We start from the raw sequence: 25527 nt of genomic DNA on the forward strand, positions 1-25527 counted from the left end.
ACCCTGCCTGCTCAGGGCTTGTCAACCTATTAACCAGGAGTCACACTGAACCTGCCCTAAGCTTTGGATTTCTTTCCTTGGAAAAGCTGACAGCACTACGTTTGTCAGTGTCATTCTCTGACCCAGTGACATTGGTCAGCTCCCTCCTGCATTCATAAAATAAAATTCTAAATAAAGAGGTGAGAAAATGCAGGAAATGTGAAGCAAACCCTGGAGCTTCAGATACTATTAGGAAAAATTTATAGTCTATACAGCATTTTCTACTTTCTTCCTGTGGCAAGCAGTCCAAGGTACACATCAGTCCCATTGCTGGAGTTACAAAGATCAGAATTTGGGATATCAATTAAAGAAAGACTGGAATCAGCCAGTATATTTAAACCACATAGGAAAATGCAAAACTTCTCCAACCAGCTACTGCAGTAGAGTAAGGACCCTGAGAGTTTAAGCTACAAAGGTTTAGGCTTTTTATTATTATTGTCTAAATTTAAGGAGACAGAACAAAACACAAGTGCCATTAGAGAGAAACCTTTCACCACTCACATTTGTCACACTGTAACCAGCACTGCACAAATGAGACTGTGTACATATATATTGTATATCTAAAGAAACACAGGTAATGCCAGACTTCCATAGCACAAGGAACAATTTCTTGGCAGACTGTCAACAAGATTTATGGGTTTTTTAAGACAATTGAAAAGCAATTCGGTAATTACAAAAGTTAAGTGAAACTTAGAATGAACAGACCTCACAGCAATCATATGGCTGACATATGAAGATAGAGAACCAGTGATCAGAGATACATTCTGAATTTTGTTCTCAGTACATTCCACCATGAAGTCAAATGCAGTGGCATGATTAACATAAAAATTTACACCTAAATATATTAATAGTGTGCATGTGTACATGAGTGGGAAAAACACAGGACAAGGACAGGACGATTGTTTCCATCATAAAAATTGCACAGAAAACATTAAAACAATTTACACATTAAACTTTCACAACACATTGAAAAGGGAGAATCCCAAACTAACACCTCTCCCTTACACACAGGTGAAACAATTTGCATTATTTAAATAAATTCAGCCCAAAGAAAGGCAACATCCAAGGTCAGATGTAAACTTCACCAAGAAGGTACAGTTGAAATCCAGCATTGGAATCAAGTTAATTTTGTGAACAAAATTTCAGTGCTAAATATTTTATGCAAGACAATCCTTTCAGTCTATGCTGAGTTAAAATATATCAGGTTAGAATTGATTCTCAAAATCTTTCTTTGTATCTTTCTCAATTTGGTAACAAATTCAGCACATGAAGAGTCATTTGAGTAAGATCACAGAGAGGCACATTCTCATAAACCTTCACTATAATAAATAAGTTTCCTGTCCAGAAACAGAAGTCAAGGAACCAAAAGCAATGAACAATTTTTTCAGGCAATTTTTACCTCTTGATGTAAGTATTAGCTCTGGAAGAGGTTCACTGAAGAATCCAGGCACCCTGCCAGCCCTTGAAATAATTTTCAAGTATCTTTCAGCTGAACTATAGGTGTAAAGTTATAAAGGATTGATCAGATTCTGCTCCAGTGTATTACTGCATGAACACAACCATGGCTAAAAAACTCTCATTGAAGGCTACAGAGTATTTATGTTCATATAAAAAGAGAATGTAAGGAACATGGTGTTTAAATTAATAAATAAGGTTAAAATTACAGAAAATAAAGTATTACCACTAGCCCTTTCTAGAATAAATTTTAGAAGAAAAGTCCATTTAACTTTCAGTCCATCAGGAAATACAGAGCTGTTCCATCAAAAAGCTGTGCTTTTAAGAATCTCTGGGTTTTCTTCTTCCTCCTTGGAATCCCTTGTGCTACTAGATGGAGGCCTGTATTCTAATCTGGGGGTTGAAGAAAGAAAAAAAAAAGTCTTTAAAAACAGATGAGAGAACTTAGGAAAAAAAAAAAATCCGAGTCCTGTCTGACATTACAACCTCCTAGTTTTAATATCCTGTTGACTTCAGTTCAAAAGGTCCCTTTCTCACACCATGTTTATGCTCATGTGCCATCTTCAATCAGAGCCATGGCAAAAGGCCAAATGCTCTCAGTGCCTTTTAGATCAGCTCAACTAAACTGGAAGAGTTCAGCTCTTCCCCAGCACTTAGGAGACTTTCAGGACCTGCAACTTGTCTGTATACCTTGATAAAGCAACACACTTTTAAAATGCATTCCTCTGATGTATTTTTATTAAGTCACCAGAGTCAAATGATAAATTTGGAGCTGAGAGATGTACACATGAACATTTAACTTGGGAAGAGGGACTAAGACTCCAGCTAAGCTTTTGTATTTTCAACAAAGTGCTACCATTGCTGCCAAAACCAGCCTCACCCTCTGACATACCCAGGCAAGTCCCTTCCTCAGAGCAGAGGAGTGTAAGATCAGGTGGCACTTACCCTTTCACCCGCAGCATTTGATCAATGGTGTCAGGAAGAGGCATGCCATAGCTTTCAGGCAGAAACAGTGTGAGAATGCCTGACAGCACAGTCAGGCTCCCCATCAGGATGTAAGGCAAGAATCGATCATAGGCACCTGGAAAAAGCATCATCTCTAAGTGTCTGATAACTGCCCAGGGAAGCTGTGGATGCTCCATCTCTGAAGTGTTCAAGACCAGGTTAGACAGGGCATGGGGTAACCTAGTGAAAGGTGTCCTTGCCCATGGCAGGGAGGTGGAATGAGATGATCTTTAAGGTTCCTTCCTATCCAAACCATTCTGTGGTTCTGTGGTAATGTTTGTACCAAGGTACAGGTACCTGTGCAAGATTTGTGCTTTCACTAAAAACCAAACAACCCCCACCACAGCCTGACATTCAAAGCATATGTTACTAGAAATGTGGTTGTAGGAACTCAAGAGAGTGAAAATAAATAGCTGTAAGAAGTGTCCTTATTGAGGCAAGAGGATTGAGTCTCTGGAGCATCTGTCCAGCAGAGCTGTTAACTCACCAAGGTAAACAAAGTAAGGGGAGAGGATGCTGCCCAGTCTGGAGGCCATGGAACTTGCTCCAACTCCCATGTTTCTTACTACTGTTGGGTAGAGCTCAGCCGTGTAAACATAAACCATTGAGAAGGCAGAAGTGATTCCAAACTTCCCCAGCATCACCAGCAGAATGGACAGTGCACGGATATCTGAAATCCAAACACAGTAAGAACTTAGGCTCTTGCAATTCATTGTATCCCTTAACTCATTTGTTTGTTAACTCCTGCCTAATTAATTCCAGTAAATGGTGTCTTTTTCCCTGTAAACATTCACAAACATAAGCAATGTTCTTTTTTTTAGTTTTATAAATTACTAGAAGTCAATGTTTCCATTTTCTTTTGAGAAGAGGGTATCCAACCGAGTGAAAAATAAGGAGAACAGAGCCATCCTCTCAGGTTTCAGGGGCCAGACCTCTGCCATATATCCCTTTTAAATAAAGTCAACAAATTAAAGTATTTGAAACAAATTATTTTATGTTTCCTAAAAACCTGTTTTTTCATTAACATTCTTAGCTACATTCTTAGTTTCATTAACACTCTTAGCTATAATAATTTAATTATATGACATTGGGTTGACTTAACAGTTAAGATTTGAAAATGAAAACAGATCAAATCAGTGTGCAATTGACTCAAAGAACAGGGGAAAAAAACACCAAACCTGAGAATGCAGCACACATATTACCTGTATAAAATATGCAAGACAGTTCTTGCACATTCTCTCTTTTGTATATCTTTGATTTGTGAATGAGTCCTATGCAACAACACATCCCCTGTATTCAATATTATTATCAGTAATATCTCCATAGCCCTATTAATCTAAGTGGACTAAAAATACATATAGTTTGAGATCCAATAAATGCTACTTGGCCCTCCTTTCCAGTATCCACACATTATTTTAACTATCAACACTAATTCAGTACAAGCATCTCTACTGATCAAAAATACTTCCACAATGACTCCATTGAAAGTAACTCTTTAAACAAGCTCTAAAGTCATCAACAGCTGTTTGGGAAGTGAGTTCTGCAGCCCTTTGGTAACTGCCACTTACTAACTCTGGTTGGTCTAGACCTGGTTTTACAGCTGGACCTTATCAGGATACCCTGTCAGAGATGTAGTTTAGAGGCAAAACTGGACAACAACTCTAATCCCAGCAGATCACAAAGCCAGTGATCCACCTTTCAAACTGTATCTGAATGACACGTTGTGGCAGTTCCTTGTGCAGCAGCACTGAGAGCCAAGGAAGAGGGGCAAAGACAGGACACAAGTATCTGTATTTAGACCCTTGGGACACTTTTCCTGCACACCTGCCCCGTGCACAGCACTGCAGGTCACCCATGGTACATTTGTGAGATGAACTAACGATTGCATACGTGAAGGCACCAGCTGGATGAAGAGCAGGACGCAGCCTCCCAAAAAGAGAGCAGCAGCCATTGAGTAGCGCCGGGGGAAGCTGCGCAGCAGCAGCCAGGAAATGATGTAGGCTGGGACTTCAGTCACTGCTGAGAGGAAGCAGTTCACATACACGTCTCCGTGCAAGTTAGGTGTGTCAAGAGAAAGTCCAAAATAGCCCACGGAGATTATCATCCTGAAAGAAACAACAGCAGCATCAAACAAATCTCTCTTCTTCCTCAGGTTGCCACGAACCTCTTTCACATTTCCATCAAGCAAGAAATGGCTGTGTAAGGCAAATTCAGCACCTGGTGGTCTAGTTCACCTCTGAAGCAGCTGAAGTGCTGACTACAGAAGCAGCAGGTTAACTATTAAACCATGTGGATAATTTTAATCTTTCAGACTGCTCTTGATTTCAAATAAAAAATATATCACCATGGGAGGAAAGCAATGATCATTCACACTGCAGTAATAGAGTAGTTGCCATTACTATAGTTTATAGCCTTAACCTGAAAGTCTGAGTTACTGTATTTTACTGAGGCCTACAGCAGCTTTCCATTATGTTTACCAGGGAGCTCAGGGTGGAGAGCATTGTTTCTGGGTCATTATGCTCCATGCTTTCTGTATAAAGTCAGAGAGGAGGAGTATGGCATCCTGGCAGGATAAATAGCCCATGATTTTCTCTGTCATGCTCCAAGCTGGCTGGACAGCATCCAAATCACATTGCTATGGCTGGGTGCCTGGGCTGGTCAGTGCATCAGGACAGAGCTTGGTGACTGGAACACTCTTAATTTCCTGCCAAGGAAATACACAACTCTCCTTGGAGACAAACTCTGCCCTGTCTTGGGAGAGGGTAGGTAGAGAAGGTTAAGCTTTACCAATAAGTATTACGTGGTAAATAAGGAAATAATGGGCAGTGGATTAGGACATGTTCAGGTGCAAACATGAGGCACAGAACACTTGGAACTTATCTCCACCAGCATCTGCCTCATAACAGAACCTGGAGCTAAATCACTGCACCAAGGGCACCACTGTCAAAAGAGTAGCTCTTCCTCCTCCTCAACGAATACTGGAAGAGCCTTCATGGTCCAGTCACTTAAAATAAAGCTGCTTAGTATACCTGGGAAGGCATGAAGTGACATAGCTGTGAGTTATCCCCTGCTGCTGTGGTACCCTGCCCTGAGCCATTCTTCTCAGAAGTACTTCTGCAGTGCTTTTCACACCCTGTGCTCCTTGGAGTTATTTTTATATACAAACTGTAATGCTGGAAGTCCCTTTTAGTAGCAGATTGCCTTAGCTCATTACATTGGCAAACCTTAATATGGTTATATATTTTGTAGGAAAACTTCATTTACAGATCCTAGGGTGCCAAGAAGCCAAACTTCTTCATCTCTGGTGCAAACCCTGCAAAGGGAATAGTTTAGCAGCCTGTTACTTAATCAAAGTAACAAAACACTCAGCACTATGTAAAGGTGATAGGTTACTGTCTGCAATTATCCTTTTTTATAACTCTTTTTTGTGAGAACTTTTAATTCATGATACAGACTATACCATCAGCATACCATGAGTTGGAAAACCATGTGCTGTGAGGAAGCACAAGATATTGTATCTTTACATATTGGGAAATTAATTTAAAGGAGATTAGGTCATTGACATACAAATTAGAATAGTGAAAAAATTGCCCAACCAAACAAATACTTTCCTGCAGGAGGAGGTAATATTGTGCAAGTCAACTGTACCTAATTGACTCTTCCAGCCTATCACAAAACTTGATTTTTGAATTGGTAAAAAGCCCTTCAGTATGGGTTACTGAATCCAGTAGAATGGATTACATACTGTCACATCAGTGTTTCTCTCAGCTGTTTCATCCTACCAGAAATGCTGTTCAAACAGGTTTTGCCTTTGATTTCCACAACCACACACACAAAACTGGTAGTGCCCAGGAGCTACTGCCCCACATCAAGCAGATGAGGAGTAGGGCAGCCTCACTTCCAACCAAACATGAAAGGCAGTGACTGGACTTGAGCAGTAAGATATTATATAGACACTTTATTGATATTTCTACAAGGAACCAACATTACTCTTCTTTTTGAGCTGTTTTTGGACAAGTTCCCTTCTCAGTGTGTTTGTGGCCTTTTGCTTGGTGATGGGCCAGAGAATCTGGCTTAAATATAAAGCCAAATCATCCTTTGACCTAGGATGTCACATCATCTTGAATGTGCTGGCAGGTCAGTGGATTGAACGCCGAGGCTCTGCCTCACTAAGGCACAGGAACATTGTTCAAAAAGACAGTATATAGACTTAGTTGGCTCTCAAGCACTTGAGGGATCTTCTTGGTTTGGTCACTAGGTACATGCACTAATTAAACCACACCTGTACAACCTCTGGCAGGTTGTAAGTTACCCTCTGTTTACAGCTTTACTGAGATTTCTAGTAAAGAAAAATAACCCAACCATTTCATCAAATTGAGAATAAAGTATGGCTTCAGCTAGATAAAACCAAGATGAAGATGACAAGTAGACAAAGCAGACAGCAGGAAAATACAGGGGAATCTCAGATGAGAAGCTAAAAGGCAGCATTATCCCTTGAAGAGCCAATACAAAGGAAATTGAAAGATTCTCCTCTAAGTAAGGCATCATGTTCAGATCCCTGGGCAAAAGTTCTCTGATTGGGGGTAGGGCACAACTCATTGCTCTAAAAAGACTGTTACAGTCACAAGAGCATTGCCCAAGGCCCAGGATCAGGCAGCATTCCCACACATCCACTGCCAGCTGATCAGATTCTTGCTCAGTTGAGGATAAGCCTGTTTCAGAAAGGAACACCAACCTAGATGTGTTTCTACACTGTCACCAAAATGAAGAACCTATGTAACCAGAATTTTGTTGTTTCAGCCAGCTAGTCATTGATTTTTGAGCTGCTTTTGTCTGTATCTCTTCAGAATACTTTAGTATTTAAAGCTACATACTCCTGAATATGCCTGCTTACCAAAGAAGCACTGACATAATTGTGATAGTTAGGATATTTCGGGTTTTCATTAGATCCAAAATGGTGTATGTCTGCTGCTTCTGGGAATTCACATCTTGTAGCTGCAAAAGAGCAAACAACAAACAAAACATGGGAACTTTAAATTCCTGTAAAAATAATTGTTATGAAACTAAGTCCTACCACCAACTTATACTTCAGAATTTTGATTTGCTGAAACAGATGCCTGACTTCTAATAAAACATATGTAAAAGCCAACTACTTGTGAAAGTAGAAGCTCCTCTCTTATTTAAAGTCACTTTAGACTGAAACCCTTAACTCTCATGACCAGTGACAGGACTCAAGGAAACTGCATGAAGCTGAGTCAGGGAACATTTCTGTTGGGTGTCAAAGAGGCTCTTCACCCAGAGGGTGGCTGGGCACTGGAACTTCCCTATAGGGAAGTGGTCACAGCATCAAGCCTGAGAGAGCCCAGGAGGCATCTGGACAATGCTCTCAGGCAAATGGTGTGACTCTTAGGGTGTCTTGTGCAGGGCCAGGAGTTGGATTTGATGATCTGTGTGGGTCCCTTCCAGCTCAGCACGTTCTATGATTCTATAGTAATAATTTTCTTTGCCTGAAGCTTCACAGAACAACTGCTTTTTGTTACTTGAATTAAAAAGCAACAGCATTAATTCACTATTTATATTTCACTATTGGAAGGGTTATTGCAACCAATTTTGAGCACTGCACCTGGAGAATCAGGCTATCAACTGCACTCAGACTAGAAGAGAGCAACAAGAATGGTGAGACATTTGAAAAAAAGCAGAGTGTGTCTTTAATCTAAGGGCCAGAAGACCAAGGACATCTTAAATGACACAGAACAGTCTTCAAATACCAGGAAAAAAAAAGTGATAAACTGTCCTTCAAGTCCATTGTAGACACAGCAACAATTAATAAGAATTGCTGCAATAAACTGCAGCAGGGCAGAGTTAGTAAATGACTACTCAAGCTGGACCTAAGAGTAATGTATATAAACTGAGACAAACTGGGTAATGAGCTGAAGAGTGCCCATCATTATCTAGTCCATTTTTGAGATTATCTTCTAAGAATATAAACAAAAAGACAACATACATCTCCCTTCCTCATTAAACTTTCCAGCCCCTTAACATAAAATCACTTCCATGTAAACAATGCAAGGGTATTCATCCATAAAGTATGAGAACAAGTTTTGTGCTTGGTAAGACTGTAAAAAAAGAAAGAATTATTTTTTTTTAATTAGGACATTATTTAGACTCCTAAAGAAGGGTACTAAGGGAAAGACTTTTAAAAATATGGAAAACGTGATTTAAGAGGACAAATTCCATTGATTAAAACTACCAGCTCTGATAAAACAACTTGGAGTTTCTCTAACCTCTGCAATACCTTGAAAATTCTTTACAAGTGATAGGTGGTTCTGAAGATCTGGATAATGAAATAGCAATCTGGTGTACACCAAATTTCTGTGTACTTGCTTTCATAAATCCCATTTTCTACAAAAGGCAAACAGTCCTTTACCTTTGATAGCTTTCACTCTGCCTGAAGCCAAACTTGTATCACACAAACTGTAGTCACTTCACAGCCCATAGCCCTTTCTCATAAATCACGTGATCTTCCCTAAGTATTCTCCAGTTCTGCCACTATTTGTTGCCAAGAAGCAAGAAGAAAAAAAAACAAAATAAAAAAAAACAAACAAAGAAGAAACAAGCAAACCATAAAACAAAACCAGGAAGAGAAAAATTCAGAGTCAGTTGATGAGAAAAAGGGTCCTTGCCTTGTAAAAGCTTGATAAGCAGACAACATAATCTTTACCAGGACAGGCTCAAACAAGAAGCTATGAGAAACAGGCAGGGAAACCAAAATGACAGTTTGAAATTAAACTTATCATCTAAACATTTCTACCCCCTCTTAACCAACCAGGCCTTATTTGTGCTTGGCAGCTGGTGATTTGGCACCTGCTGAACCTCAACTGGATTGAAATCTCTTGATTCAAAATCACTGCTCTCCAGCTGCACAGGTTTGGGTGGCTCCTCCATCCAAAACACACATTCCAAATGCAGGAGGGCAAAGGGTCAGACAGATTTCTCAGAACATCTCTGCAGCATAAACATGCTCCCTAAACCCTCCAGAGGCTGTAAGCCTTCTGCTTTCCAGCTCTTCAGATAGCAGACACAAGAACAGCGTAAATACTCTGCTGATGCAGAGAAGTTTTGCACAGATCTTTTGGCCACAATACTACTTTTACCTTAGAAAGCAAAGAGATATGAGCTCTGCATGTTTATCAAGTTCATTTTCCTTTGATGGTCAGAAAGTCAGTATGTTTTTGAAAGCTGATGTGCTAATATCTGTAAATACACATCACATTCTCCAGCTCACTCTGCTGCAACATCAGCATTTCCCCTTGTCCAGCATTTCCTGGGACAAAATCCCTACTCTTGCCCCTGCCTTCTGCTCCTTCACTATCCCACCCCATTCAGAGACAGAAAACACATCACTATTTCTGTCTAAGAACAAGACAGAAGATTCCAGGAACAGTGATCTTAGACAGATGTTGGAGCCAGAGTTTATTTTCTGTTCTGCTGCTGCAGCACTGGCAACAGATGAGTTTTCATGGCTACATGAAAGAAGGAGAAGAAAAAGATGTATTGTAACAAAGATCCCAAGGAAGAGGTATCAGAAGGAGTGTATTTTCTTGGCATTCTTACTCTGTTCCAGTAAGACCAGGATGCTTGCCCTACTATCTACTAATAAGTCTGGACAAACAAGCTTTGTCTGCACCTCAGCTGACTTCAATACAAGGGAAGATGTTTTAATCTCAGTAGCAAACACCTACAGCTCAATGGCTTCTTATTCTCCTTAGCCCAGAACAGAGGTGCTGTAAAGCAAATATTATACTCCTACATTATATGTATTTTCACTTCAATGACTGTATTGGTTTGGCATGGCCTGGGAGAGCTACAAAGATGGCTCATGTGGGAAGCTGCTGGAAGTTTCCACCATGTCCAGCAGAGTCAATCCTTGATGGATTAGAAATTGAAGTTGACTATGAACTAGAATGACAGTATTTCCAATGTCAGTGGCCAGGATTAGCCCTCTGTTAGACTTACACAGAGTTATATTATAGACTGAATAAGCACAAAATCTGCTTGGTGCAAATATTTAAATCACTAAGCAACAGGTACCTCAAATTTATTATCCTCCCCTGAAAAACAGAGTTTAAAAGGAAAAAGGGTGGCTGTAAACTGGATGAAAAAGATGTTTGCATTAGAATGCATGCTGGCATTCCCATGGGAATGGGACCAAAGGCTCTGCAAATTTCATTGAAGGGAAAGAGTATTGTACTTTCCAGCAGAAAACTATGATCTTTCACCCACTTGAGAAGCTCATAAAGCAGTGCAGGCATAACTGCATTCATCTGTATGGAATTAATTGCTTTATGTAAAGTCCAGCAAACAAGCAACCAGACTTGGACTGCTAAACAAGTCTTACCTCAGTAGGGTCAAGTATTACATCTGGGGCTGCAATGCCATTAGTTTTTGCAGCTTTTCGGATTATGTCTTCTGCCTCCTGAAACCTCCCCTGGGAGATCAGCCACCGAGGAGACTCTGGAATGACCCTGCAGAGAAGGTTCAGAATAACAAGGCTGTATTTCCATAGAAAGCCCTGCTGAAGGCACCAACACATTGTTCCAGGCAGGAAAATCTCCAAACGTGCCACATCTTCCAGGAATTAGCACAATGACAACAGAAATCAGATTTACAAAAGCAGACCAGGGTAAGGAACAAGACCAGACTAATATGGCCTTATTGATTTCAGAAGTGCTGAAGGAATTAGCAGTGACTCAGAAAAAGGAGCAATCCAAACATTCCAAGTATGGGATAAATTTAAAAAATTCAGAAATGTGAAAACACAAGTAGCATGCTGTAGGTTAAGAAGCATATCCTTAGAGGCTAACATATATAAAATTAGTAACTGTAAATTCTGTCACAGAAAGGCAAGTCAGAGAACAGAATTCTCCAGTCATTTGATTGCATAAGAACCTAGATAGAAGCAAAACCACAACTGCTAAGTGAAGGAACACCACCACCACGTGGACTATTTCAGCTTTACATGCCACTCAAAAGTAGTATTTTAACAATTACAGAAGAAAACACAGCACAATTACACACAATTACAAAAATCACACAATTACAGAAGCGCCACAGCTGTGCAAGTACTGTTTTGTAGTTTTGTCACATCTGTGTCATCCTATCAATGCCCAGAACAACTGGTTTTTCCTTCTGCTCTTAGTTCACACCTATACTTAAGAGCCTGTGGACTTCAGTGCAGAAGTATGAGTTTTATAGACTTTTTTTTGCTCTTTGCATGTACAAGACTTAATTTTCCAGAAGTCTATAGAAAATGAAGAGTGGTCATTAGCCACATACAATGCCATGGACTGACACCTAAACAACTAGGAGAGTAAAGGACACAACATCCATTCTTCACCTACCCATTCCTGAATTTCATTAGCTTCATCATCTTAAAAATCTGCAGACAGGACCCTCTAAAGACTAAAGTCTTGCAAGTTAGTGACACTCACCACCAGAGTGGGATGAAGAGCAGCCCAGGCAGGGTGAGAGCCAGCAGCAGCATCCGCCAGTCCCGGATGAAGAAAGCAAACAGAGGCAGCAACATGTAACCAAATGCGTAAAAGATGCACACGCCCAGGGTGCTGAACAGCACACGGACTGATTTGCCAAGGATTTCTGTGCCTGTTCAAAACAGCAAAGGGATTATCAGCATTTTAACTTAATAGCAATCAAGTAACTTCATAAAAATACCCCTAGCAATTGGCTTTGAAATGCACTGCACTGCAAAGTTGCAGGATATAGCACTCTGCTGTCTAGTTAGAGAGGCACCACAGAGCTGCTTCATGCTATGACTACATCAATGGAGGTAATTATATGTGTAAAAGAATGAGAACTGGGCCACAGAGCATTGCTGTAGCTCAGTATGTAGGTCATATTTCTGTAATTTTATTCTTTTAGAATCTCACATTTTACTTGAGGAGCTGAAATCACCCGACATTGTCAACAGTTAACTGTAGCTTGATCTCCAGAATCCTTTCCAGCTTATGAAGAGTGACCAGACAATTCAAAGGTGACTAAACTAAGTTTCCAACCTGTATGACCTCTAAAAGACTATTTAGCCAAAAACCCTCACAGTCCCTTGGGGTAGACATGTGGAATTCATGCTGGCCACAATGACCAGGCTACTGTCAGAGAAATTAAATGCATGAACAGGGGTCAGTGCCCTCCTCTGAAATGTTTTGGGACCTGCAAATCAAGAGACAAAAAAACCCCCAATCTTTCTTGTTTCCATGGAAATCAAAGAGGATGGCAGCAGTTGCAGCAGGCTGTGTGCAGTGAGGTTAGCTAAGCACTGCTTTCACCCCTGAACTGGCCTTCCTTGGCTCAAAAATAATTTCTTGCCACCATCTCATACTTTGGACAGTGAAGTCACGGTAAATAACATTATTTTTTGTTTTTAATCTCAGATTAATGAGATTTATGAAATTCACATTTGTGATTAAATATGGTCTTAGATTGGAAGTATACAAAGCAAAAGTAATTTAAATTTTTACTATAGGCTGTCTAAAGAAGACTTGATAAAAATCACTCCACCTATCTTGGTTCTTTTGCAACTTTTAAATTAAACAGATATTTAGGCCCCAAAATGGACATCAGAAATCCCCAAAAAATCATAGAATCATGGAATGGTTTGGGTTGGAAGGGACCTTAAAGATCATCTAGTTCCAATCCCCAAAAAGTCATGTCTCACATGTATTATCTCTCCAACTAGAAAATGGATTTTATTTCAAACAGTCAGTTTCTGGGGTTTTGCCTTTTTTAGGATGGTAAACCATAGTTCAAATTGCATCTCTATCAACTGGAAGTTTCCAGGGAGAAGAGAAGTTATTCATGCACAGTGAGGCCACATTCTTAACAGTGTTGCTTGGTAAAACAAACCAACCCTAAGTCAGTACTGAAAAGGAGCAGGAAAAGCACAAGATGAAAGGACACATGCAGTGACCAGCAGGACTTTCATACCAAGAACAAATGCTGCCACGTAGTTAGATATCTGTCCCATGCCAACCAGCACAAACAACACTGAAAACATCTCCCAGCTGGTAGAGAAGACCTGTATGAAACTGAAGCCAGTCTGCATTGCCAGAGTTGCAAACAGCACATTCTTCCTGCCAAACCTTCCATGGACAGATTAAAAAAAGAAAGAGAAGGGGGAAAAATATATAATTAAACAACATCATGAATGGAATCTACAGAAACAGAAAAATAAAATTACTTATATGCATACTTAAGGACATACAAAACTTCTGCAAAAAGCAGAGGTTCACCAAATGCAACACAGGCACAACTATTCTAAACACATTAAAAACATCACTGTCCAAGAGAAATTATTATTCCAAGGGCTGCTAGTTAAGTTGTCTTTAAGTATGTGCTGGACCACTATTCCTCTCTTACTGATAGGATGAGCAGTGAAACAAATCATTAGGAACAAGTTACTTAAACTGCAAGAGTATCCAATGCTTCCTCTCCTCCAAGGAGCACACAGTCCATGAGGCAGATGATGTTAAAAAAAAAGAAGAAAGACTTCTGGAAGAGAGGTAAAACCCAGATATGGAAGATGCTATTGGCAGTCAGTGATCCCATGCAGCAATCTTCATTCCCTTTGGTTTAAAAATGAGCAAAATTAAGGGATTCTAGAAGACCTCCTGATGAAGTATTAAAAATCCAAAAATCAAAGACAAAAGAAATTAAACTAAACCCATCAGGCTGCTGTAAGAGTGGTAGCTGGTGTCCTGGCCCAGGGCAGCCCCAGGCTGCTGGGACAGGATGTGCTGAGTGCAGGTTTCACAGCTCCACAGTCCGTGCTGACCTGCAGGTCCCTGCTGGTGTTGGGCCAGCAGGTGGGACACGATGCACAAACAGGCTGTTACTTGAAACACCCAAAAATTTTGTCAACCTTCATGTCTCAGGCTCATTGCAGGCAGCAGAACTCTGTGGGCAGCCTTGCTGGAGCATTCTCCTCATGGAGGGAAGGAGCTCTTGACCATGAGCTTGCTGTCCTTCAGTGGCTGCTGGATGGGCTGCACTGATGGCTCCTCACCTGCACCTGCTGAGGATCTTTGCTACCATGGCAAGGAGCAGCAGGAGACTTCCAGGAATGTGAAGGTAGGAAGCTCATGGATTCAGGCACCAGACCAGCTCCAGTTTCACCTGCTGGGTAGTCACCACAGGAGACACTCAGGATCCTTGTACCAGACAAGGGGCTCTTTGGAAGGAAGCACCTGAACCTTCTGAAGCAGCAGCACCAAGAAAGGGTGGAGAGACTCCCCCAGTGAGGAGGGGAATCACTCCTCACATGGGGAGGCAGCAGAAGAGAATGGAGCTCTGATGAGTGACAAGCCAGCTGAGATCACAGCTGGGACTAGCAGGGAGGCCAACATGGGTGGCAGGTTTTGCTGCAGCCAACTGCTCAGAAAAAAGCAAACACAAAAAAATCTGCTGCAGAGCACCACAGGAAACCTCCTCATGTCCAAAGGCACCAGCCAGCATAAGGGCTCTGAACAATCCAGGACATGCTGAAAGGACAAAACCCAGGAGGTTTCTGGAGCTCATTAGTGATGACTTCCTAACACAGATGCCTGAGGAGCTGGAAGGGAGAAACTGCTGGAGCTCACACTTGCAAACAAGAGTGAAGTGACTGGGGTGTGAAGGCTGTGCAGTGGGAAAGAGCTGGATTGAGAGGGGAGGAACAAGGCAGAAGGCAGGATCACAAAGAGAGCAAACACTGGCCTGCCCAGGGATTTTTTGGGAGAAAAAACATTGCATATATCTTTGGAGAGAAGTACACGAGGCCTGGTTAATTTTTAAAGATTGCTGTCTCTAAGCTTGAGACTGGTCTAACCTGATAGGCAGGAAACTATGGAAAGGCCCTAAATGATGCCACAAAATTATGTTTCAATGAAACAGAAACTTTGCAAGTATCAGCAAATTAGAGACCACATACTGCTCTCAGGGAATCCAGAGGACAGCACACAATGCATTGCACAAAAAATTCCAGGGAGAGAATCAGAAAAACTGAGCCAACAACTGTTGGCATCACAAAAAATAATGATGTCTTCTTTTTTTTTTTAATGTTTGTACTGATTAACAAGAATTGCTTCTCTGGAGTACAGCTGATCAGCATTTATGCTTCCACAAACACAGATCATTGGACTTAAATGCTGTATTTGATGATGAGAAACAGCAGCTATAGCTGTTTATTAGATGAAAAATCCCAATTTGACCAAAAAAAAAAAAAAAAAAAAAAAAAAAGAGAACAAGCCTCAGGGATCACTCTGAACAGAATCCAAAATAAATAGAAGAGAATGTCATTTATCAGATTTTTCCAGGCAAAACTTATCTCCTACACCTGTTTACTGGCATAAAAAAACCCAAACAGTTTACTGCAGTGATTTGGTTGCAAGAAACAGATGTGAATAACACCTACTAACAATGTTTTAAAATTCAGTTCTATTTCAGCACATTTCTCTACACACTCTGTGTACACTCAGGTTAGCCAGTCACAGAACAAAGACATGTTAGTAGCTGCAGAAAGACAGTAGTAGGAAAGCTGACATACAAGAAATGCCTACAAATGAGCATCAAAGAGAGAGCAGCTCTGGTGTATATACTTTACTTGTCTGAGAGCTGTCCTGAGATGAAAGATCCCAGCAGGACACCCACAAAGAACAGGGAGGTGCTCAGGGGTCCCTTCCAGTCGTTGGCACAAACGAGATTCCACTGCAGGGAGAGAGAATTGGAAAGTCTTTTAATAAACAGGATTTCCCCTCCCTCCTAAACTCAGCTGAGCTGGGTTTGCAAGGAGTGAGAACAGAATTACAGAATAGTTTGGGCTGTAAGGGACCTTAATCTCAATCCAACCCCTGCCATGGGCAGAGACACCTTCCACTATCCCAGGCTGCTCCAAGCCCCATCCAGCCTGGCCTTGGACACTTCCAGGGATGGGGCAGCCACAGCTGCTCTGGGCACCTTGTGCCAGGACCTCCCCACCCTCACAGGCAAGAATTCATTCCTAATATCCAATATAACCCTGCCCTCTGTCAGTATGAAGCCACTCCTCCTTGTCACCTTACAAATAGCTCTCAAACCTGATTTCCCTCCATATAGTAATGTTTCCCATCAAAAATTCACATTCCTAATTTAATAAAAATTTAATAAAAATAGAACCATAGAAACAACAACAGAGAAAGAAAAAGCCTCTTTGTTACATTCTAATACGGTTTTGAGAGACAAGAGACTGCTCATTCTTCACTGGGAATCTAACCTCAATTAGAATCTTTGAAATACAAATTGAAATATACACCTAACAAAGATTTCCAAAATTAAAACAAAAATTGAGAACAAAAGAAAATATTTACTAAATAAAGTCTTCAATAGTTTTCAAGACCCTACCCAGCTCAGATGTTTTTGAAACAGCACTCGTGTTATTTTTCCATCTACATAAACAACTATTATTAAAAGACTTTTAGTTTTATTTTGGTTATCTGGGTGTGTAAATATTAGAAGAAAGGACAAAACCCAGCAGGGATCCCTCAACCCCTCCTTCAGAGCTATGCTGTGACTGGAGGCCATAAAGCCAGTTTCCCAGAGCTCTGCCAGTACCTGCTGCCAGAGGGCAGGTGCTGCAGCCCTGCAGGAGAGGAACTGGAAGGCAGCAGATGCTTCTGATGTGAGACCAAACCCTCCTGAGCTTAGTTATTCAAACAGCCCCACCTCAAGGCCCCTTCTAATGTTTTAGCAATGGAAAATTTTAGGTTTTAATCTCTATTAAAAAGGCCAAAATGAAAATATTCACCCTGATTTAAATAGTTAATCCTCCTTGTCTCCCAATTACAAATAATTCAGTATAGTTTTTTCAAGTAGGGAACACCCTTCAATGCTTTGATCTGCTTCACAATAAACACAGAGCAGTTGCTGTGTTCCAGCTCCCCCATCCATCTCATCCACAGTCCCCCACGTGGCAATGCTGGTGTCTCACTGTCTGCCAGCCCCATCTCCTCAGCAATAAGCAATCTCCAGTAATCTCACAGCCTGTTAACAGCCACCCCATAACTACATCCTAGTCCATGTTTTAAGGCTGGAGGATCACTTAAAACTATGCACAGAATGAACAACACCAGCAATGGCCTTCCACTGCCAGATTCCCATGTAAAAATGCAACTGGGCCATCACTTATTTAATGGAATAGCATCCAGTTTTGAATTAGAACTGGAAACTGTTCCAGAGATGAATTATGGTCATTCATACAGTCTACACTCTCATCAGCTGTCTAACTTTATCTGCCAGCCCTTATATTATCTTTTAAGACAGTCACCACAATTATTATTTTAAAGGTCAATATGCACTTTTTCCCAATTTGTAACTGTATTCAGGTCACTTCATAACCTCTGCATTGATAAACCTGTTTGTGCTTTTATGTCTGAAAAATCTCTCCTTCTACCAGGTTTCATAACCCTCAACATTTCCCCCCAGGCCTTTCCAGCCTTACAGCACCTGAGGCTCAGGTACCAACACTCCAGGCAGTGCTCCAGCACACCCCAATTAGGCATCATTACAGAAGTTCCTTCCAGAACTTCACCCTACTAATGTGTTAACAAATGTATCCCACTCATGGTAAGGAATTGAACTTACTATAGTTATCAACATCTCTTAGATTATGAACTATAATTAACATTTATAGTTAAAACTATATTATTCAACAAAAGCTATAATTTATTACAGACTAAAGAAAGCTTGAGCCTTTCTGTCATGATCACAGAGGCTAAGCCAGCTAGGAAGCTTCAGTAAAATATACCTGCAACTTGGAAATACTATGACTGCTATCAAGTTTATAATTTATACAGGCCAAAGGTCTCAGTGGTTATCACATGCCTTTATATGATAACACCTACCAGAGAAACAAACACCACAAATACAAATCCTGCTGTTATAAAGACTTGTCTACTCAAAAAAAGTTATCTTTGTATCAACTACTGCAGTCAGATAGCCTCAACAATAGAACTAAAATCTATCCTGGTGATTAGTCTATCATTATAAATAGGTGATTACTGTCCAGTGGGTCACCCTGTGCCTCTGAGTCCCCCATCTCTATTCATCTGTCCTACACCCTGCACTTTGGCACAAGGCTTGCACAACACTTGCATTTACAGACACTGGCATGCTCGTGTCCCATAACAAACATTTTCGTCAGATCACCGAGGTGGAGACCTTTCTTGGAAAAGTTCAGGGTATTAAAATGTTTAGTACAGCTCTGCCAAAACCTTCTTGCATTGGCAGGGGGAAACATACTGGGCATTAAAATGTGGCAATGATTACCAGCTTGTTTTTCTGGCCTCTCACTGTTTAAGCACAGTGAGGAGCTGTCATGCTGAAGATCACTTGAACTAGGCACCAAAGTGAACTTCAACATCAAATTTCCAAAGTAGAACTACCTTGGTTGTACAATACCAGTTATTTACAGACTCCACAGAAGCACAACAATTAGAACAAAGGGATTTTAAGGTCTGCTACCCTTTGACCCAGTAAATAAATGCCAAAGTCTTTAACTTATTAATGACACACCTTTGAGGTTTATTATATTGCTTGTCAGTGATGATGGCATCATCCTTCCAGAACCATTTTGCAACCATACCCTTCCCTCAACTGCACTTTATCCAAGAGGAAGTCACCAAGGTATCACTGCTAGAAGATCAGCACAGCAAAGAGCAAGTGTCCCAGGAGTAGTTACTAATTAAACCCTGCTGCTGGCAGTGCTGTTTGGACACAGAATACCATGACCTAGTGCTCTAAAATCATGTGTTATTTTCACTTCTTAGTATCTTTTGAACTAGCCTGCTAGCTCTAAGAGCCTTTGCCCCTAATCCTGTGAACAAGATATGGTCAACCTTGGCAAGGTACCTGAGCTTCAAACAGGAGAAAAACATTTCCACTATGTTCTCAAAGAGCAGCTGCTGATGTGAAGCAACGAGCTGCTCAACTGGTATGCAATGGAACAGAGCATTCTTGATCTATTTTGTTATGACTTAAATTCAAACTGCAACAGAGGATGTCCTAATCTTCTTACTCATCCTATAGACAATTTGTGATTTTTCTGCTTCCCAGGCAATTCACATCAGGCTGGGGTGATGCCTTTCAGCAGCCTCACACCCAGCATAAGCCAAGGTGTGCCCGTGCACCTCCCTAAGGAGACTCTTGGCTGATGCCAGTCACTGGTGAAGACAGCCAGGAGTTGGGGAAGGGAGAAAGAGGACAGGCTATGGAGATGGCCAGGAATGTGGACAGCTTGGGTTAAAAGGCAGGGGGACCAAAAAGGAGAGGGACTGAAGCAGTTGCTTCTCAAGCACAGGTCTGGGGCCCCGAGTATTAAAAAGCCCCAGGCACTTAACAGCCATCACTTACACAGCCTTCTAGGACAGCACTGTCCAAATTCTGCTTAATCTCCTACATGCCAGCTGCCTAGAACCATGTCTCCAAATCCCTTGCTAGAAAACCAAGCCCAGTGACAAAACTGAGAAGAACAAAAACTCTATAAACTACTCCATCAGATCTCCTCCCTCCCACAAACTCAAGACCCTTCCCTAATGCCATGACAAGAACCCTAAACAAAGCTGGACTGTGACAAATACAAAACTTCAAGAGCCACACCCAGTTATACTGCTGTCCTACAAGGAAAAGCCTGATAAGCAAAACAATTTTTACAAGATACTGTGTCTTTGCATTCCTTTATTTTTTTAAGCTCTTTTCCTGTCTTGCTGAGAATAACATGGATAATTAAAAAATTAAGTGGCTAGTTCCATATATTAATATTTTTTTTAAAAAATTAACATGTTAGCAAGACTTTTTGAAGCTAGGCCAGTACCCTGTATTCCCTCCTTCCATTTGCTTCTCTCAGCAAGTAGAGGCAGGTTCTTCAAAAAATCTCAGTCTCATAAGCAAGTGGCAACCTTTGAATCTGATTTTGTTTATATCCATACAAGTATTCTCTGCTTCCTTGAGAGCAGTGAAGGTTATTAAACACCCTTTCCTCTAAAAACACATTTGTATATTCCAAATACTTAGAAGGTCTAGATGTTACATTGACACTTATTATCTAAAGCAAACAGAAGTTTTCCTTGGTCTTTTTCAAGAAACATTCTGCTTAATTTTCCCTCCTCTAGTTGTTTTACATTTCCACAGAGATAAAAATTGCATAGAACAGGAAGGAAATTACCAAATATTTTACAATTCCAGTGCAGAAACAGAACAGTTCCCAATACACCACGAGAAAGGAAAATGAAAGAGGGTACTGTCATCACCTGAGGTGAGTTTGAATTTAAAAGGCAACATAAAGGGAATTTTACCTTGTCACTAACTGTCTGTAGTACCTCTAAAACACCAGTGTTTCCATTTAACAATATCAACTGCAGGCCCATTACTCTTGAACAATACTAATCTCACATTATATTGTGCTACCTGTTCTTTGTACAATTCTGAACACTACTGCATTATGTGCTTTTTAAATCACAACTTGAAAAACCCAGCACTTAAAAAATATCTTTGTATATCTGTCAGACATTTGTATTTACTTATGAAATGAAAACCACAGTTTCTTTTCCTTCTTCTGACAAGACTAGTAATACCAAGCTTTTGTAAAACTGCAAAAAGCTTTTTCAGCTCCTGGGGCTGCAAAGTTAAGGCTATGAAAACTTCAGCCACAAAGATAAGCAGATATTAACCTACAACAATAAAAAATCAGCACCTGTTTTTAAACGATGATAAATAATGGAGGTGACTAACATTAATGAAGAGTTAGGTGAGAGCAGGACCTGGATGACACAGGGTTAATTTACAATTCAGCTGCTGGCTCCACACCTGCAACAGTCTGGTCTAGTGTGGGAAGGTGTGCCTGTCCACGCCAAGGGAGTTGGAAGTAGATGATCTTTAAGGTCCCTCTCAACCCAAACCATTCTGTGATTCTATGACTCTATAAACTAGAACGTCTAGCACAAGCTTGTGTTTTTATTTTGGCAGAGTGAAACAACACATCCCTTTGTCTTCCAACAGGGTGAACATCATCTCCACTCATCTCCAGGGACTGTGGTCTGACAGCACAGCAGGGCACCTGAATCCCTGGGGTGCAGAGAATGGAACCCTCTGGGCCTCCTCTCTGAACACCCACACAGGATGCAGTACCAGCCCTGCACTAAGCCTCCAGACACCAGGCAATTCCCACCACGTGCATCCTTCCTCTGCAAAAACTAACAGGCCCTAAAGTTTGCCAATAGCAAAATAGACACAAACCATGCAAATGTGGCATACACCACCTGCACCCATTTCAAACTGATGAACAATACAACTCCTTTTTAGAAGCTGAGGATGAATCAGTGTATCCAAAACTCAGCATCTGTTTGTGGTTCACTGTTTAAGAATTACCCCTGTATGAATTAAAATGTTGCGACTGATGTATCATCTAACACCTCATTATATCATATTTCTAGTGCACTCATGCCCTTAACTCACTTCTCAATTCTACTCCCAGTTATTCTGTATAGCCCCATAACAGCCATGACTGGCAGAAGCTAATCTTTTCCCTTAATTACGCCCTGTTTAGTCCTTTTACTACCATGCATGAACTTTCACTACTCCTAAACTAATTTTTTACAGGACTAATGGAGAAATTAGAATGACACAGTTGGGTTCTTGGGCCAAAATAAAGCCATTCTTATGCCCTGAGCTACAGCATTTCAAAAAGTAAAAGACAGAAAGGGATTTTGTTACATTGGAGCTGGTTAAATACTGCAGACTGGTTAATAACAACCTTCTGTTGTCAGTCTGTGAGAAAAGAAAGTCTCTCTTCAAGTGGGAGAGAACTTACTGTTTTAAGTTTCCCCTGAAAAGCAGAACCATAAATAAGGTTTCTCTAAAGTCATGAGAGATTCAGCAAAAACCTTTCTTTAAAAAAAAAAAAATCCCCTCCCCCTTTCCAGTGTCAGCTATGGAAATCTGGGACAAAGGTCCTCATGATTATTCAACAAGTTAGGGATATGCAACTAAACACAAGATTAGTTAATCATAAAAGCAGTGCCACCAAGACAAGAAATTAAACAAGTTAAACACTGAAAACCTGTAAGTGTGTGAAAGGTCACAGCTCTTGCAAAACTCCCTCAGAAGCATTAATATTAGAGGAGAAAAAAATGCTGCCTCAGTGCACGATGCCTGGGCAGACAAACATTGCCTCCCACGGACACGGGACATCTGCCAAGTCACACAGGGCTGGGGAGTCTGCACTGCCTGAGCAGCTCCCTTTTCCTATAGACTGTAGGACTCCTTGATGATACTCCAATACCTCAAGACATTTTAATTAACATCAAGCCAAAGCTGAGTGAAGCTCTAAAGACAAAGCACCAAATGTAAGCCAGGAAAACCATCCCAGCACAGCACTCAGAGCAACAGTGTGTGTCTGCCTGTGAAAGGGGCCTGCCTGAGAAGATGCCAAAAGGTGCCTTACACCACCCTGAGAGTGCTCAGCCTTTCACAACAGTGCATTTCAGCGTGGACTGGAGCTGAGAAATTCTGAGCAGCTTTCCTCTCGAGGAAGACAGCAATTCTTTAGAAACAGATGAGGCAGTGCCTTGAACTGCTTGACAGAATCATTCAAACTCTTGACTGAGTTTCCAATCCTCCCTTGTGCTGCTATGGCTCTTCTTCCATGTTCCCCAAGTCACCTCAGTCCTCTGTGCCCAGATCAGCTTATGGTCATTTGGTACTCACACCCATCACTACCCAAACACGGATCACAACCCAATTTGCAAAGCGAGAAATCATGGCAGAATTTTTTATGGAGTTCTAGCTTCATAAAACTCATGTCCAGGCAATGGGACTGTACAAACTTTGCAAGACTTCTGAAAAAGGCCTATACTTGTACTGAAATTCAAGTATTCCTCAAAAGTACTTCTCAAAATCCATTTCCTTGCTTCGTAAGTCAACCTGCCTTTGTGGGTCTGGACAGTTTTCTTCTGAAACCTGAGTGACAATCAGCACAGCTTCACCTTTGGCTGGTTGCCCACAGCCCAGACTTGATTCAAGTGGTATACCTGCACAGACAAAACCATGACCTATCCCAGCAGGTGAGCACAGAGACCAAAGCAGAGGCACTGTGGGCACAGGGCAAAGCTCAGGGTCCTTTGAACAAAGCATCAAAACAGGGCTCCCCAACCCATGCATTTTGGACAACTCAGGATGACTCTAAACTGTGAGAATGGTGACACATTGGCACAGGCTGCCCAGAGAAGCTATCAGCGTCCCATCCCTACAAGAGTTCAAGGCAAGGTTGGACAGGGCTTGGAACAACCTGGTCTAGTGGAAGGTGTTCCTGCCCATGCCAGGAGGTTGGAACTAGCTGTTCCTTAAGGCCCCTTCCAAGCTAAACCACTGTGATTCTATGAGTTGTACCACGTTTATTTTTTTAAAGAAAGAAAACAAATGCTGTTATCTCCAGAGTTCACCGTCATCTCTGTCACACCAAGCATGCTGAATCCAGTGCTCACCATGCTCCAGCCCCTTGCACAGATACCTGATGAACCAAGAAGCATTTACACAGTGACCAGTTTCGCTGTGTAAGGAAACACTTTCGCTGCACTTGGAAGCTCATTACAGAAACAAAGAACGTTAAGGGATTGGGATAGACCTTAAAGATCATCTAGTCGTTGCCACGGGCAGGGACTCCCCCACCAGACCAGGTTGCTCAAGGCCTTATCCAACCTGGCCTTGAACACCGGGGCTCCACAACCTCCCGGGGCAACCTGCTCCAGCGCCTCACCACCCCACTACAAAAATTTCCTTCCTCTTTCTTATGCAAACGAAAGCGAACAGAAGACCTCAAGATAAACTCGGCATGTCATGTGTAACAGCAGGTCAATGTGCCGGCACAAACCCCGGAGCGCGGCGGCGCTGTGCCGGTACGGCGATAACCCCGGGGCTCCCCCCGGACCCCGGGCTGCCCCCGAGCCCCTCCCGCGCACCTCGGTGACGATGGTGGAGTGATAGACATCGCGGCTGTACTCCCAGCCGTCCAGGCACGGCTCCTGCTCCAGCGCCTCCAGCTCCACGTCGGAGCCGGGTCGCAGCCCCAGCGCCGAGAAGTTGGCGAGCGCGGCCAGGCGGTAGCGGCGGCAGCGGCTCGGCGCCTCCTGCCCGCCCCGCAGCTCCAGCGGGATGCTGGCGTTGCGCCACTCGCCGCTCAGGTTGGCCCCGTGGGGCACGACGCACCGGTGCTCGGGAGTGCCGGCCAGGAACACGATGGACAGGCCGTTGAAGCCATTGGGAATGATGCTGGCGCTGAGCAGAAAGAAGACGAGGCGCTGGAAGCGTCCCCACTTGCCCAGGAAGGCGGTGGCCGCATCGTAGTCGCGCATGGCGCGGCCGAGCTGCGGCCGGCGCTGCCCGCGGGGCGGTGTGGCGCGGGCAGGAAGCGGCCGGCCCGCTCCGCGCGGCCCAGCGCCATGGGCCGGGCCGGGGGCGGGGCTTGCGGGCCGAGCCCCGCGCAGGTGGCGCCGGCCCGGCGGGGGCGGGCCCGGAGCTGCGGGCGGGGGCGTGGCGGGGGCCCGGTCGGGCGGGGCCGGCGGCGGGGACGGTGGCGGTGTCGGTGTCACTGTCACTGTCACTGTCGCTGTCACTGTCGCTGTCACTGTCGCTGTCACTGTCGCTGTCACACACGGGCTGCAGATGGCCCCGGAGCCCGCTGGTCCCGGCCCTCGGCGCTCCGGGCCTGCCGCTCCCAGGCCAGGGGCACAGCTCCGCTGCCCTCCGTGACTTGAACGGGCATTAATACAGGCATCGCATCTTGTATTTAATACCCAAATAATTAAAAAAAACAGGGTGAAAATGAATTATAGTCAATGACGTTGGAAAGGACCTCGCAGATCATCGCCTCCGAAGCATCTTTTAACTTACATCATGTCACCGAGTGCCACGTCCCGTCAGTGACTCCACCGCTTCCCAGGGCAGCCCATT

At 42.5% G+C, this 25527-nt stretch overlaps 1 protein-coding gene across 2 annotated transcripts; it reads right to left on the minus strand.

Annotated features, from left to right (window-relative positions):
- Positions 1–447: 447 nt before the first annotated feature.
- Positions 448–25039, minus strand: LOC306808814 (organic cation/carnitine transporter 2-like). Of its 2 annotated transcripts, none has more exons than XR_013776108.1 (10): positions 24537–25039; positions 16154–16257; positions 13501–13655; positions 11991–12162; positions 10898–11024; positions 7394–7494; positions 4380–4604; positions 2987–3169; positions 2440–2575; positions 448–1887 (listed from the first exon to the last, which is right to left on the minus strand). XR_013776108.1 is itself a non-coding variant. In XM_079319794.1 (10 exons), exons 1-10 carry the CDS (start codon positions 24927–24929, stop codon positions 1800–1802), a joined length of 1674 nt encoding a protein of 557 aa, XP_079175920.1. In that variant the 5' UTR covers positions 24930–25038; the 3' UTR covers positions 448–1799. The 2 variants fall into 2 exon arrangements, 1 of the variants encoding a protein (XP_079175920.1); XM_079319794.1 differs by having other exon boundaries at positions 4390–4604; positions 24537–25038.
- Positions 25040–25527: the final 488 nt, after the last annotated feature.

Source organism: Erithacus rubecula (assembly GCF_903797595.1).
Source record: "Erithacus rubecula genome assembly, chromosome: 16".
Lineage (NCBI taxonomy): Eukaryota > Metazoa > Chordata > Aves > Passeriformes > Muscicapidae > Erithacus > Erithacus rubecula.